The sequence below is a fragment of the Gymnodraco acuticeps genome, unplaced genomic scaffold, assembly GCF_902827175.1.
Source record: "Gymnodraco acuticeps unplaced genomic scaffold, fGymAcu1.1, whole genome shotgun sequence".
Taxonomy (NCBI): Eukaryota; Metazoa; Chordata; class Actinopteri; order Perciformes; family Bathydraconidae; genus Gymnodraco; species Gymnodraco acuticeps.
This window is the reverse complement of record NW_022990701.1, coordinates 1,765,997-1,782,467: the sequence shown is the minus strand read 5'-3', so window position 1 is coordinate 1,782,467 and position 16,471 is coordinate 1,765,997. Positions and strand designations below refer to the sequence as shown.

General features: G+C 39.8%; 1 protein-coding gene across 5 annotated transcripts in view; it reads left to right on the top strand.

Moving 5' to 3' along the window:
- Positions 1 to 16,471, top strand: part of lrba (LPS responsive beige-like anchor protein) — a 189,284-nt gene that overhangs the window by 38,049 nt on the left and 134,764 nt on the right. For all 5 annotated transcript variants that reach the window (XM_034231378.1, XM_034231381.1, XM_034231380.1 and 2 more), the window contains exons 9-21: positions 1,553 to 1,750; positions 2,927 to 3,060; positions 3,828 to 3,936; positions 4,296 to 4,448; positions 5,311 to 5,479; positions 5,793 to 5,872; positions 6,727 to 6,789; positions 7,360 to 7,457; positions 7,696 to 7,788; positions 8,875 to 8,983; positions 9,367 to 9,448; positions 11,426 to 11,549; positions 11,639 to 11,831. In XM_034231378.1, coding sequence (XP_034087269.1) covers positions 1,553 to 1,750; positions 2,927 to 3,060; positions 3,828 to 3,936; positions 4,296 to 4,448; positions 5,311 to 5,479; positions 5,793 to 5,872; positions 6,727 to 6,789; positions 7,360 to 7,457; positions 7,696 to 7,788; positions 8,875 to 8,983; positions 9,367 to 9,448; positions 11,426 to 11,549; positions 11,639 to 11,831 — 1,605 coding nt within the window. The remainder of the gene's footprint in view (positions 1 to 1,552; positions 1,751 to 2,926; positions 3,061 to 3,827; positions 3,937 to 4,295; positions 4,449 to 5,310; positions 5,480 to 5,792; positions 5,873 to 6,726; positions 6,790 to 7,359; positions 7,458 to 7,695; positions 7,789 to 8,874; positions 8,984 to 9,366; positions 9,449 to 11,425; positions 11,550 to 11,638; positions 11,832 to 16,471) is intronic.

Below are 16,471 nucleotides of genomic sequence, written 5' to 3'. Positions count from 1 at the left end.
AGTATATGAGTGCTTTGTTAGTATATGAGTGCTTTGTTAGTATATGAGTGCTTTGTTAGTCATTTTATCGCTCGAAGTGAAGTCGAAAGAGATGAGTTTTTAGTCTGCGCCAGAAGATGTGTAAGCTTTCTGCTGTCCTGATGTCAATGGGGAGCTCATTCCACCATTTTGGAGCCAGGATAGCAAACCAAGGTCAAGGTTGTTTATTTGTCATACGAACATAGCTACAGTGTAGTTATGTCGATGAAAATCTTACGTCACAGGCTTCTCCAACAGTGCAACACAATAATACAGAAAAACAGAAAAAATAGTGCAAGTAAATTATTAAAAAGTAAATACAAAAAGAAAAATAGTTTAAAAAAAAGTGAAATAGTGAAATAAGAGTCTATATGCAAGCTATTGGAATTATATATTAGATAAGATAAATAATTACTAAGTAGCAGATGAATGTTATGGATGTTGTTACAACAGTTCAGTTGTTTAACAGTCTTATTGCCTGTGGGATGAAACTGTCTCTGAGTCTGGTGGTTTTTGTCCGGATGCTGCGGTAACGCCTGCCAGACGGCAGCAGGCAGAACAGTTTGTGGCTGGGGTGATGGGGGGTCTTTTATAATCCGGAGGGATTTCTTCCTGAGCCGCTGGGAGTATAGGTCCTCCATGGATGGCAGCTCCCTCCTGGTGATGTTCCGGGTGTTTTTGCTGATGGGAACTTATAATGGAGACATAACGGAGTATAACAACTTAGGCAAATGAAGCTTTATAATAATTTAGTTTACTTCTGTAACACTGACATCTTAAATGTCTTTAAATGTATCATTCTTAAACCAAAAGGAAAAATGAGCATGGTTAGATAAGCTTCGCCCAGTGAGTGATGTTGATTAGCTGTCAGATGATACCTCACAATAAATGTTTTCGAGACCATGATGTTGGTTGAGAGTTAGATTCTATCAACAACAAAGTGAGATGTCATAACAAACTTGACATTAGACGCTCCGTTTTAGCCTTAAGCACAAGCATAGCAGTTTAAACAAGAAGTGTATATATATATATATATATATATATATATATCTTATTATATTTAGAGCTTTTAGAGCCTGTGTGTATATATAAGGAAAAAAACACCACACACTGGTCTCCACCTCAACACACCCGCTGACAAACAATAAAGATACAAATCAAAACAAATAAGGTCGACAGAGTAGAAAATAATCATCCATGCATGCTCGGGTGTGCTGCATCTCCAGTGACCCTGATCGCTGTGATGGAAATGTCGATACGTGTTGGAATTTTCCATACATTGTTGCAGTCCATGGATGTGCTATGAATGTGAAGGTAAAAGGTAGTTCAATTAAGCTGAATGGTACATTTTTTTTGTTGTTTGTGTGTTTTGAGCAGATAACTTTGACGCTGCCTTATATTAGCAGCAGAGTCAATATTGTTCTTAGTGTAGACACATTTTGTAATCTAGACACAAAAATGTGAATCTAGTAGTGCGAATAGTATAACTGTTGTGTTCTCTACAACTGAATGTCTCTCCCTCTCATCTCCTTAGGGCACATTCAAGTACAAGGCTGAGAGTGACTTGCTGTTTGCGGAGCATCATAAGACCTTACTGTATGATGGCAAGTTGTCCTCCAGTATCGCCTTCGCTTACAACCCTCGCGCCACCGATGCCCAGCTCTGCCTTGAGTCCTCCCCCAAGGACAACGCATCCATATTTGTTCACTCACCCCACGCGCTCATGCTGCAGGTAATTATTCCTTTAATGTGACATTTTGTGTGCATATAAACTTATTCCAATAAAGTTGATTATTACTGAGTTAACTGTAACCAAAATAAACCATGCTGACATTAAAGCACATTCTCCACCTGCTTCTTCCCTCCCACTGTTCCATATGAACCACTTTTGACTCTTTCCTCTGCGATAATGAAAGTGGCCCAGTTGGCATCTTTTAATTTTAATTGCCTCATTAGGGCAGAGGTGCAACTGTGTTCAGCTAGCCAGACTGCTACAGCTGCTGAAAGGCTTCCTGCTGCTCTAACTGTGGAATTAGCCTTCTCAAAGACTCGGGTTCAGTTTGCAACTACACACGTGTCGCTGTGCATTTTTCCTGTTAGAAGTAGGTGGTGACCTTTTTGTGGAAGTTTTTCCTATGTGGCTTACACACACACACACACACACACACACACACACACACACACACACACACACACACACACACACACACACACACACTAAGGTTTCCTTTTCTCAAGCACTAATTGAGTTCTCTCTCATGCCCTCATCAAAGAAAATGCTTTGTTTCCTTTGTGAGGGAGGCTTTTGCTGCCACACACAACATATGCTTTCTTCACCACACAAACACACATGAAAACTAACACACACACACACCATGTAAAATATGAATGAATATGTGACCTATATTTTCAGATTTGCTATGCCATGTGCAAAACCTCCATTTCTATAGAGGAAAATGTTTTGCCAAGCCACTGTTTGTGTCGTGACGTAAAACACAGACATCAGATGAAGGAAATATAACCAGGTTTTCCTGATCCTTATGTTTTCAACATGTTTTGCACAAGTTAGAGAAGAGGTCAAAGAACCAAACACCTAGTATTGAAATCTTGGATTATACTCACTCTCTCCAACATTAAGCTTATTTGTTTTGTTGGCACTTTAAGAGCATTTTGCAGCAGTAAAATATTCAAATGACTATTCATCACAGTTTTGTTCCTGTGAGGATAAAAAGCAGACTGTTAGTCACAACAAAACAAAATGGTGTTTTTTGTATTATACCATGTAACTACATCCAAGTACTAAAATATGTCAACACATGAAGCTTATTCCGTGCACATAACTGATTTCCATGTGACCCACATGCAAATGTTGCCTATGTAACAGCCTCGTGTGTGTTTGTTTCGGTAGGACGTGAAGGCCGTGGTGACTCACTCAGTCCAGGGCGGCATTCACTCTATCGGAGGTGTGCAGGTCCTCTTCCCTCTGTTTGCACAGCTGGATTACTGCCAGCCCTCCAGCCATGAGCTGGACACCTCTGTCTGGTAAACACACCCCCACACACAAGCACTTTAATGAATGATTTTGTTTCTCCTACACTTAATCAGGTTTTAATTGTGCTGCATCAAGTCACTGTGATAGTTTTAAAAGACTTAGTATAAATATTGAAGGAATACTTCACCCTCATAATGAACTCTATGTCAATTACTCACCCCGTGTTACCGTGAAATCTTGTTTAAGATGTAGATTTTCTTGAATTCCTCCACAGTTAAAATGTAAAAAAAGGACAACTGGTTAGTAAGATAAAGAAAAAGGTGGCCAGGTTTAACAACAGTAACACTTTTTTAAAACATCTGTTACACAACTCATGGAGTATAATACACGTCTCCTTTGTCCAGTCTTAGCCTCACTTCTGCCCAAACGTATGAAAAACACTAACTACGAGTGAAGAGCTTTTCAGTTTGTTACTAACAATTGTTTATGCCTGCGTATATTGTCGAAATGAGACTAGCAACAAGTTTTTTAAAAAGCTGTTTCAACTTTTGATTTAACGCTCAGCCTGAAAGCTGTGAGGCCATCTTGCTTATGAATTTGCAACGTTGTTAAATCTGCTGCCCTCAAGTTGATGCTGGAATCTGCCCTCCTAACACAATGGGGACACGACACCCTCATTCAATCACATTTCATGTAGGATATGCCCTTCACAGTCAGGGCTTTGTCAGCAGCTTACATAGATTATTGTCACTGTCTAACTCACCCTCTCTCTCTCTCCTTGTCTCTGTTTGTCCTTCTGTCTATCTCTGCCTTTTAGCTGCACTTTGTTATCCTTTGTGATGGAGCTCTTGAAGAACTCAGTGGCTATGCAAGAGCAAGTCCTTGCCTGCAAAGGCTTTCTCGTCATCGGCTACACTTTGGAGAAGGTGAGAAAAACACAAATTGTCTCAGCTGGAAAAAAAATACATGAGAGAGCCATCCTCCCGTACCAGTAGCTGCGTAATGAACCCAGAGGCGTAATAAGGCCTGATTCCCTTAACGCCACAAACACACTTACACAGGCACACACCGACACCAACACTTAATATGAGCCAGACTTTGTTTTCCCTCAGCTGTATTTGGAGGTCACAGCTGGCTTGGTGCTTGTTAGGCAGAAGAGGAGATCTTCCTCATTGTTCTCTGCATGTGTCCTTTGCATGTCTTTGACTCCTCTCTCTGACATATCACCCTCTCATTTTCTCACCTGCTATTGTCGCACTCTCTGCCCCCCCCGTCTGTGCTCCAGTCTTCCAAGGTGCATGTGACGCGGCCCGTCCTGGACATTGCGCTGGCCTTTTCCAGATACCTTAGCAACTTGCAGAATGGCATCCTGCTGCTCAAGCAGCTGTGTGACCACATTCTGTTCAACCCCGCCATCTGGATCCATGCCCCTGCCAAGGTAACAGAAACACACGTACACACACAGCAGCCCATTCTTATGTATTTGGTTGAATACATGTAGACAATACAGCAATACAGAATGTCTATTTGTTTCTTTTATGCAGCTGTGTCTGTTGTAATATTTTATGACGTCAATATAAATGTAAAAAGTGGTTCATCGGATTCAATGTTTAACCAGGAGAGCAAACAGTTTTTGTGGCTGCCGTGAAAACGTTATTTTTGAAACGGTAAACGCATATACATCAAAGTAGAATATTATGTTGGATAAAGACACGTTATGACATTTTTTAATTATTAAACGTATCATCTTCAAAAATGTTTGACTTTAGGACTTAACAATATCTAGAGTTGTTGGAAATGTTTGTATCATATGAGTTTGATCAATCATAAGCAGCAACCAGTGAAATCTATTTCTGCAAATAGTTTTATAAAATGAGTGTAGCCCAATCTTGATTTGCAACAGTGCAGACATAAGTTAGAATCCAATTAGATAGACATGCATAAAGAAGCTGCTGTTGATTTAGGAGGTGAATTTCAACCTTATGAATACATCTTTATAGCTTCAGTTCTCAGTATTCAGTATAGCCCTGGTAACATATCGGTTGCTATGTACAGTAGTCATCACCCTCTCTCACTCCGTTTTGATCCTGCCCTACATTTTATTTATAGTGTTTCAGAGTTCAGCTCAGAGTTCAAGGTTATCCTTCCACCTGTGACTCAGTCACTGCTATGTAAATAGAAAGGCTTGCCTCCGACCATCAGGGGCTCAGAAGCTGGGACACACTAAAACCGGATTATTCCGCTCAAACTATCAAGCTTGTGTGTAAGTGTGTTTTTATATGTGCTTTATCTGTTTACAGGTGCAACTGACACTCTACACTTACCTGGCAACGGAGTTCATCAGCACTGTGACCATCTACAACACCATCCGCAGGGTGGGCACGGTACTGCAGGTCATGCACACACTGAAATACTACTACTGGGTCATCAACCCCCAGGACCGCAGTGGAGTCGTGCCCAAAGGCATGGGTGAGGATGCGCTGAAACATATATTGTATATAAAATGTGATGCATGCTCCTGATGTAACTTGATATGTCATCTGAAGTATATGTTCACATCGTGCAGTCAAAACAACATTTACATGTAAACATTCGTATGTACACAGAAATATGGACCCACACATAAAGATACGCTGCACCAATGCTCACACTTTAGCATCAAGTGCAGATCTCTGCTTCAACAAATAGATTAATCCTGTTATCATTTCTTGCGTTATCCTTCTGAATCTGGCTCATATGTCAGCTCCGCTCAACAGCCATTGTTTGCCATTTTGTTTTTCAGATGGTCCGAGACCAAACCAGAAGGAGATCCTCTCTTTGCGAGCCTTTCTTTTGTTGTTTGTCAAGCAGCTCATAATGAAGGTACGTTGATGATGTCACGGCCCAATACCCCCATCATCAAATAGAAAACAGGCTTTTATTGACTCTGGCACATATGAATGTCAATATTATTTCTTCTCGTGGTTCCATTAGTTTTATTTATATAATAAATGTAGTTGCTGGTGCACTCGTATTACAGTGGAGTTGTGTTCTGACTGTCAATGTCTCCAGCAACATGCATTATTAATATGATCAAGAGCGAACTAGTTGCCACTTTATACAACAGCAAGAGTTGTTAACTGTAGCTCATCCCGTAATGAACTCAAATGTCAGCTTTGCAATTGAAGCTTTTAGCCCTCATTACATCTTTCGATTGCTAAAGAATGTGCTGCCATTTACGTGGATGCTTCTCCGTATTTAAACATTATTGAAACCAGTGAGAATAAAAATGCCTATTCACAAACTGGCACGACGGTTTTATTGAATGAATATGAATGTTAATATATCTAAACATTTTTATTTGCTCTATTAAGAACCATCTTAACTGCGGCTGAACTGTACAGTATTATAATGAGATATTGATATCATGATGGGAGAATACATATTGCTTGGGATTTTTGTTTTGTACTGCTCCAACTATATTGCTTGATGTTGTTATAGTCAGCTCCTTATCTTAAGGTGAAATAACCATTTGATGTCCCTCCCTGTTTGGTTATCATATAAACATTACTTGGGATTTTTTTGTTTTCTTGTACAGAAAACCTCTTTGCCACATTGAATTTACCCCAAAGTCACAATATTATTATCAGAGAAAACTCTGGTTGTGTATTAGTTTTGCAGATATATCAATAATCTCTGTGTAAAATTATTTGTGGAATTTTTTTTTAATATTCCAGGATCATGGAGTGAAGGAAGACGAGCTGCAGAGTATCCTCAACTACCTCCTGACCATGCATGAGGTAGGCTGTTGTTACTGCAGCGCTGACCACCAGATGGCAACCTCACACTGCTGCGCTGCACTTTGTCCTCCCACCGTCTGATATGCAGAGCAATAGCTAACTTTTCCTGTTGCTAAACGCACGATCGCTGTTCCTTGTTATTTTTCCAAGTCTGCCAGTTAGACGTCCTGACAGAAGTGGATTGTTTAGAGTGGAGTGATGCATAACAAATGAATCAGTCAGATCAGTCAGTGAGGCAGTGAACCTTGTAAGAATCAAAGGGTGATTACAACATTGCCTAAAAAGCCTACTGACATGTAGCAGCCGTTCATTTCATAGAACACAGATTGTAATTCTTTAGATGCTTGTAATGTCATTAAATATTTCTACTGTTTTTGATCACCTTTCCGTCTCACATTACAGCTACTATTAAATTCAACAACAATAATTCGCAATGATACACAAGTATATGCCGTTGTGTTGTTTTGTCATATATAACTTCAGCTCAGCTTCATTAGTATTTCAGTATTTTCCCTACTGCTCTCTGTTAACACAACAATAGCTTCAAGTCCTTTCCTCTCTGTCCCACAGGATGACAATCTCATGGACGTGCTGCAGTTGCTGGTGGCTGTGATGTCAGAGCAGCCGGGGTCCATGGTCCAGGCCTTCGACCAGCGCAACGGGATTCGGTAATGATCTATGTTTATTTAAACTGCCAATGTTTTCACAGTTTTGCAACGTCGTTTTTGCTCAAAGTACATATTTAAAAGTTGGGCACAGAATTGTTTTTATTGCATAGCTTCAGTGTTGTGCCACTATAGTTTTATCTAACAATGTATATATATATATTTTTTTTAAATAAATAAAAACAACACATTTGATTTTGAATGTTATTTTATTCATTTTCCTTTAATTCCTTTTTCACAGTGTGATTTACAAGCTTCTGGCCTCAAAGAGTGAAGGAATTAGAGTGCAGACCCTGAAAGTAATGGGATACTTTCTGAAACACTTGCCACCAAAGTAAGTACAATTATTGACACTATATTACCCGAGTATAGAAATGTAGTTGGGTAAATGTTTATGTAGTGCAGTCTGTATTACACATCATATTTTTAAAAGTACACCCTTCGTATGGGAACAAATGTTATTATGAAAAATAATAACATATGTCTCAAATCACTCTGAATGTTTTCATTTCCATATCTATTTATTACATTTTTCTGCACTTTTTTTTGTTCCTTTTTGTGACTGAACAATTGTAAAATATTAATGTTGGCAGAAAACTTTCATTATACAGCTGCATTTAAATACCACAGCCAAATCAGGATCAGGTTATGAGAATTCTCTATTGAGCTGCAGGACTCGCTGTCAAAATATGAAGTAAATTAAATGGAAAAAGTGGATATTAATGCATTTAACCACCCCTAGATTATTGTCATTTTGAGGATTTAAAAAAAAAAGTTCGTCTCAATTGGGAGCTGTCTTTTTGTCTAATGGGCAGTCAATTATCGGGTGCTGCTCCTTTAAAAGCTCTTGCTATAACCATGTGCTCCAGATCTCTCCGAATGCCCTGTTTTATTTTGTCTGGTGATGCATAATAACTCTCGGGCTAATATTGCAAGCTGTTCATCAATTAATTTTCACTAATAACCAGCCGTTTAAGTAACAGACAACTCTAGCACCGTGTTGACAAGAGTTTTTTTTAAGTCTTGAGAGCCAGATTGACTGTGAGACAATATAACTTTCTACAGTTTTTTTTAGCTCAGTTACAATACTAAAATTGGAGTTGATACATGATCAGAGATGAAAGCCATGAAGAGGTTCCTTTGAATAACTGCTTTTACTGAGTCAGCAGGGACTCTATTTTTCATTTCCTCCATGTCAAATGTCAACTGGAGCTTCGCTGATTTATACTTCTACAGATTTTAAAATGTATGGTATTTTGGGACATTTTCACTATGAATCAGTATTTTAAATACATTTGAATCGTTGTGGTATTTCAGTGCAACTATAACAACTCAGATTTGTATATTATGTTCCGGTTTAGTGGTTTAGCAAATAATTATGTTTACTGACTGACCTTTGACCTCCTAATTTCCTGATCAGGAGGAAACCCGAGGTCATGATGAGTCATGGCCTTTTCTCCCTGCTCACTGAACGCCTGATGCTCCACTCCGGAAAGTTCACCATGACAACCTACAACGTGCTGTTCGAGGTCAGTCCTCTGCATACGTACACCCTGCAGGCCTCTGCTTACGTGGCTGAAAATATCTTTATAGAAAACAAGGACATACAATAAAAACCTGTGTGTTGAAATGCATGCTTGATATTTAATTTGTTGCCTTTTAAACTCACCTCGTCTTAGTCTAATAGTTTCATTTTTATTATTCAACTTGACAATTTAATGAGTTAGTTTAAATAATAAATTGAATGGCTGTCCTCCTGCAGAAACCTGATTTGACAATTATTCGGCCATATACTACGCGAGGGTGAAACGTATACATAGCTTTGTGTATCCATAGTGTGGTTTGTGTCTCTGTTTTTGTTAAGAGCGATGTGGATATTTATGACTTGAATCCCCTCGCTCTCCCCCGGTAGATTCTTACTGAGCAGATCTGCACTCAAGTGATCCATAAACAGCATCCGGACCCCGACTCCACTGTGAAGATTCTCAACCCACGTAAGTGCCTCCTCTGCGCCACACTACTCTCCTAAATCATCCCCTGCAGCACACCCTCTACATACCTTTTTGCTCCAAACTGCACTTGAGGATATTCCCCATGGAACCGTGAGATCACTATATACAGTCAAACAAATGAAGGACATAAATTTAGCAGCCAGAGGGTATTTTCATACAACTGAACCTCAGATATCATGCATAATCCTAGCATGAGGACGGTGCGAACACTTAACGTGACAAATGTACACACATATGCTAGTTTTATTGAAGGACTGTATCATGTTTTGTCAGGATTCATTTGCATATAGAGAATGATTCATGTAATTTAATCATGATGGCGTGTCAGTGTGGGAAATGTTACATTAAAGTGGATTTAGAGTTTATTCTATTAATGAATTTGCTTAAATTACAACATATTCATAAAGTGTTTGTGTGCACTTTATGGGGTTAATGTTTTAAGTCAATGTGTTTTTATAACTTTATTTAAAAAAAATTACCATGAAGTTAAGTGTTTCATTTTGATATTTTCTCATTAATATATGATTTTAAATATTTGATTGATTATAATATAAAATTGCAATTGTATTACTTGGATAAAAAAAAAGAATAAAATAGTTTGCAGATGCAGACATACAGTATTTATGTATTCACATACATTTACAATCAAGTTCTTATTTTCCTCCCAGTGCATCATTACCAGTAGAGAGTGCCTGCTCATTTTTCATATGCGGTGAAATAATAAGCGGAAACAGCGACTCCAGGCTTTGATCAGTGTTCCCATCTCATATTTTCAGGCCGTTACTTACCTTTAATTTCACGCCAGCTCACAAAATCTTTTCATATGTTGAAATGTTAAGTATTAATTTCAGCGAAGTAAAGAAAACATCTCCTCTCCTTTTTTTTTTTTTACTTTTGTGCACACACTTGCAAAAACAGCTTTAATCAGTTTGGAATCCAAGCGGTTGGTATAATGACAACCAAGGTTTACTTCCAACCAGCCTTAATCTTACAAGGTCCTGCTGTAGTCACACATTGATTATCATAAGCCTTTGTTGTGTTAAAAACTTTCCTACCCAACCATCCTAGACAGGCGGGATATATCACAGAAACCTTGTACGGGTTTGTTTCTGTGAGCACATTCTGGTGGAACACAGAGCGGTGGGTCTGTTTCTCCTTTGCCGTGCATTCTCTTGATTTAATCTGCGACAAACTCCCAAAATGGCCCCCTGATTGCAGTCTTTAGTAACGTCAGAGCCAATCAAACAAACCGAGGAAGTACCGTTTCCCTCAAATTAACTCAAGGGAAAGGAACCCAAAGCAAATGGGGGGAAAAAAAGAAGGGGAATACGCCATCCCTCCATCCTCATTCCCAGTACATGCTGGGGTAATTTTCTGGCGGTAAAGGTTCAGCGACTCATAATTTGAGTGACTAAGGCGTAGAAACAACACAACCGTCTGCCGGGGCAAGGGGGCATCGGTTAGCGCCAAGGTCTGAAGAGACGAGTGAAATCCAAGCCCCGCCGTCTCTCTACTCAAAGTAAATGGACACTGACATTGTCTAGATAATTCATCTAAACAGTCAGTCTCCCAAGCCTACCAGAAGGCCCTGAGACTCTGGCTCTCTGGTTTGAAACAATACCAAACTCATTACAATATGATAAAGATCAAGGGGCCCGGACGTTTTCTTTTTTACTACAGGCACAGATTTTCAGGTGTGTACAGCTGGGAGTTCAGATAGTTTGCGACACAATGATTTGCACATGTTGAGACCAATGTATGATTTAGTGGTTGATTCGTGCTTGTTCTCCTTCTGTGGCCAAAAGTAAATATCACTTCCAAACAGAATCCTTGATGTTTCTAAGTCTAAACTTTTTACTTGCTGTAATGTATGAAATATCTGAATGGACACCACAGACAAACAAGAGTTTTTATATTTTGTTCCACTAACTTTGTGTACATTTCTGTTAATATTTCTAGAAATTCTGAAGGTAATGGCTTCTCTGCTGAAGGCCTCACCCCCGTCCCCCGAGAGCATGGAGGTGCGCAAGGTCTTCCTGTCAGACATGATCAAACTGTTCAATAATAGCCGAGAAAACCGAAGGTAAGAATTCAACCACTTCACAAGATGAAGTACATACAGTGTTTAAATGCCAGTGGGATTCATATTCAGCGCATATATTTCTGTTCCAGGAGCCTGCTGCAGTGCTCCGTGTGGCAGGAGTGGATGCTCTCCCTGTGCTACATCCACCCTCAGAACAGCGAGGAGCAGAAAATCACGGAGATGGTGTACGCCATCTTCCGTATCCTCCTCTACCACGCCATCAAATACGAGTGGGGCGGCTGGCGGGTCTGGGTGGACACCCTGTCCATCACACACTCCAAGGTCAGGGCACTCATTATATCCATGCATGCCTCACACACACACACACACACACACACACACACACACACACACACACACACACACACACACACACACACACACACACACACACACACACACACACACACACACACACATACACTCATCACAGCTTTATTTAGCTTTCCCTGTGGATCTTCTTCCATCTCCTCATCCATTTCATTTTCTCTTTTGCTTTTCATTTCTGTTTCTCTTCGTTTTACCTCACACACTCTTTATCTCTCTGTACTGTACACACACACGTGCACACACACACACACGCTGTCATCTTGCTTCAGTTTTGTCAGCCTAAACATTCACCACATTACTGTAACCGTAGCCCTCCTCCTCAGTTTGATCCCTGCCAAACGGACAGCGCTATTCAGTCAAAGCCATCAGCTCTGTCACCCATGTGTTTAGTTTCAATCTGACATAATGCAATTCATTAAATAAGAAATTAGAGAGCATTATCGTCCGAGCCTCTAACTTGCAGCGTAGGATAGGATGGTAATTGGACCTTGCCTCTCAGTGCCCATCAGATTACGCCATGGAAGCCATACAGTGATTATAATTTAAAAGCTAGTTGCAGCGTAAACCTTCGGGAATGAGTCCACCAGCCCTTCCACTCTTTATTTATGTATAGAGTCTCTCTCTTTCACATTGCACAGATACAAATAAACTTCTGGCACTTTGTATTTCCAAAAGCTGAATTCAAAATGCTCCTTACGAAAATTCACTGTTGATATCATATTGCGCTACTCTGTTCCAAAGCAGTGAAGTAATTGAGGTTGGTGTCAGATTGTGGTCTGGGTTTTTTTTTAAGCCTGGCAGATTGAAGGCTGAGTTAAAGAAGTACTTGTGATATGAGACGCTCCGCTGCAGAGTGGCTGCTGTGAGCGTGGGCGTCCAGTAGGGGGCACAGACAGACTGCTGGGACATGAGGATGGGAAGACAACAGTTAGCAGGAGCTGTGTGTTTTATACTGGGTGCTCTCCACACCTCTGAACCTCTGCAGAACTAACCGGCTGTGAAAAGACATTTTTTACAAATGATGGTTTTAGTAAAATGAACGCAAAGGCAGCGAATAACTTTATTTGGTGTGTGTGTGAGGTAGAAATGTTGAGGGCACATCGTGGGACAGTGAAACAATGATGGAGAAAATATAACGCATGTATGTACGATAGCAGAGGTCTGCATACTTAACTGTATTATCATTAAATACTACAATAAAATATTCAAAAGATATTCTTTTATCCCTTTGTTTAACATGAGTACTTGATGTAGACTTCATTTCATTTCATTCAAAGTATAGAGAAATATATGGGTTTTTGTAATGAAACCATATATATATATAAATAAATATAATTTACCCTGTTAAATATTCTAGGTTTACATTTTTGGAACTGGAAGCAGTAATGTTTCTGCTATTTACGAATATCTGCACATAATAAAGTTCAATGTTTTCAGTCAGACACTCTGCCTTATGTTACAGGCACGGAATGAATGTGCAGTTCAGGCTATGTGACGCTGAACTTGAGTATCATAAAACAAAGAAGAATGGACCATTTGCGGTGGTAATTTCAGACCCTATTTAAATACTTTTTTGACGAGGACTATAGTAATTTGATACAATTACTTTAACATGGAGATAATCCGAACTGCCCACTTTTTGTTACACATTTTAGCTTTGAAGAATTCCATTGCATTGTAATTGATCTGTTGGACAGTAAGATTAAAAAATAATATATAAATAAAAATAATCACCTAAATTACATTTTTTGAAAAAGCTGCAGTGTGTAAGGGTCTCAATTTGCAACGAAGCAATGTGTGAAGTTTGGTGTTGTGTAGGAATTGTTTATTTTTCTTTGTACTCGACAGGCTGTGATTGCCTTTTTTCCCTATAATTGCACAAGATTAATGCTGTTTCTTCTTGGCTCCAGTTACAATGAGTTTCACACACTGTAAGGTGTGTGTGTGAAACTCACACACGCTCAGTGCAGGGACCCCGCCTGCGACTCCGATAGCTGCATCGGGTGCTAGCCACCAAGATCCATGCATCTGCTATAAAAAAGCTAAAGAAACTCAATTGCAATTTTATTGTCCCGTTTGATAGATTTCCTGCCAGCTTTGTAGCACCGAAGCTGTTTGTCACTGCTGCTCTCTCCTCCCACTGCTTCAGGGCTGTGTCTGCACGCATGAGTGTGTGTGTGTGTGTGTGTTTGTGTGTTTGTGCGCATGTGTGTGTGCGAATGTGAGTTACTAGGCACATTTTCTCTTTGCCCTCCTTTTCTCTTGGGCTCTAGAAAGCCCTTCTTTCCAAACCCATTGAATATTCATCGGAACCGTGTGAGAACAATCAGAGAAACAAGGCCTCATAAATACAACCAGCCCACTGGGAGCCTCTTGATAAGTGCATATATGCATTCACAAATACATATGTGCACACTTCTCATCTATACAGACTTTAGGAATTATTTTCCCTTGTCTCAACTGTGGTAAGGTTGTCAGTTTGGCATGTGTAGACGGTACATTCATCAAGATGTTTTTATCATGTTGCTGGTAAGGGTGTTCTCTCTAGCATTTTGAATTGCATACCCAAATAACATATTCACATTTTATGCAGATGGAAAAAAATCAAAGTTTACCAGTATAATATTTACATTTATAAGTTCCCTGTTTTGCCGAAATTCAGGCCTTTTGCTCATTTTAAATTAGCTCCATATTCACTGTAACTGGACTTGTACATTTGAAGTTTTTACTTATTTTTCTATTGAGTTGCGTTGTAGCGATCAGAATGACCATATGTGTTATATTTACTTCGGATCTCTTGATTTTTTGTCCTATCAATCTTTAGGTGTAACATTTTTTTTATTTTCGCCTTGCTGGGAACTTAAGAAAAGCTCAATCTGTGCCATGCGGCCCAAATGTTTTGTCTCTGTCCAACCTCAAAGTGCAGCTTTTTGTTCCATGAATTGAGATGGTTTAATGATCAGCCTGAGACTTTATATTTAATCTTATTGTTTCATATCAAAGCAGAGATTAGCAAGAGGCACTGTCAACCTGGTTATGATGTGTGCATAGGGTTACTGTGTGTGTGAGTGTGAATCCCTCTCTGTCAGTCATTAGAAAGTGAGTGTACCTGCATAAGCGTCTCTCTGAACAGACAGATGTTCTTGCAGGTGGGCACGCTGACACAACAGCCCCCCCACTCTGCACACACACTCACCCAAGGTGCCCCTCGTCCATCTCTGCACACAAATCAGTTTGAGAACAAGGAGATCTCCAAAAGAGAGAGATTGGGTGTGGAGGTCCCTCTGTCCTTCAGACTCTGCTGGCGGCCTTCATTATGCCTGTCAGACGCTTTACACCAGAGATGAATATGAGCAGAGATGAGCCAACAACTATTTAACAAAATGTAAATAACTTGAGCTGGTATTTTTCAGTAAGTTGAGGATATTTGGAAGAATTTAGTTTTATCTTATGACCCTTTTACCATTTCCACTTAGAATAGTTTGTCCAGGTGTTTTTCTGTTGCCCTTTAGGGTTATTGAGACATTCTTGTGGTTAATGACAAAGACTTTCAGATACATTGACACGTTGACAAAGGAGCAGAAAGTGGGAAGATAGAAAAGCCAATGCTAGATAATAGCCATGCATCAAGTGTTGTCTATACTTTCTAAAACAAAGACAATCACCAGTATGTATATCGATGTCTTTTATTCTATAATCCTACAATAAATATTGAAATCTCAATGGGAAATACATAATAAAGAGGTGGTTAAAACCCCATGAATTTGACTGGGGAGATTCATTTAGTTTAGTGTATGTTATCCTAAAGGACCTTTTGTGTCAGCTTGTCTTCCCAAGCTTGTGATAGGAATCACAGATAAAGACTGTATACACATGACTGGATCATATGGGAGGACAAAACTGAGAAGAAAATTTTTTTACAACGATATTGTGAACAAGAGCAAAAACCACCCAGCTAGCACCGCAGTAGCAGACGACATTGATTTTGCTGGAGGAATTGCATTTAGCTAATCGGATTAGAGCCATGCTGCCCTCCCCATTTCCCCTTTGTTTTGTGGTCGCTCTCTATCTATTTATCTAAATGGGGACATGTCTACTGCGGGGGTCTTCCAAGATCACTGCTCTGCCCCCCCCCCCCCCCCCCCCCCCGACCCTCACCAAACACGTTGTGGTGTGGGGACTCTGCTTATTCCTGATCAGCTCTACAGCAGTCATGAGGAGAATGGAAATACTGAATTCCGTATAGACTGTTGTGTAAATGTGATCGCAAATATTGTTTTACTGCAGAAAAAAAGGACATTTGACTTATTTCTGTTTGTGAGATTGCGGGGAAACGTATGGCAATGCCTTGTTGCTAATCATAGTGTGTTCCCTTCCTTCTGCGCCCAGTTAATACCATGTTACCTGTCACATTAGAAAAGCCCACCATGTTTTTGTACATTACCATAACATTTTCCCATACCCCACTGAGGCCAGGCCGAGTCATGGAGTAGAATGAAATTAGATTAGATCGGCGCTGATGTCTTAGCCACCCAAGGCAGTTTCTATATATTGTAGCGAGGCTAACCGCTCTTTAAAAAACCCCACAGACG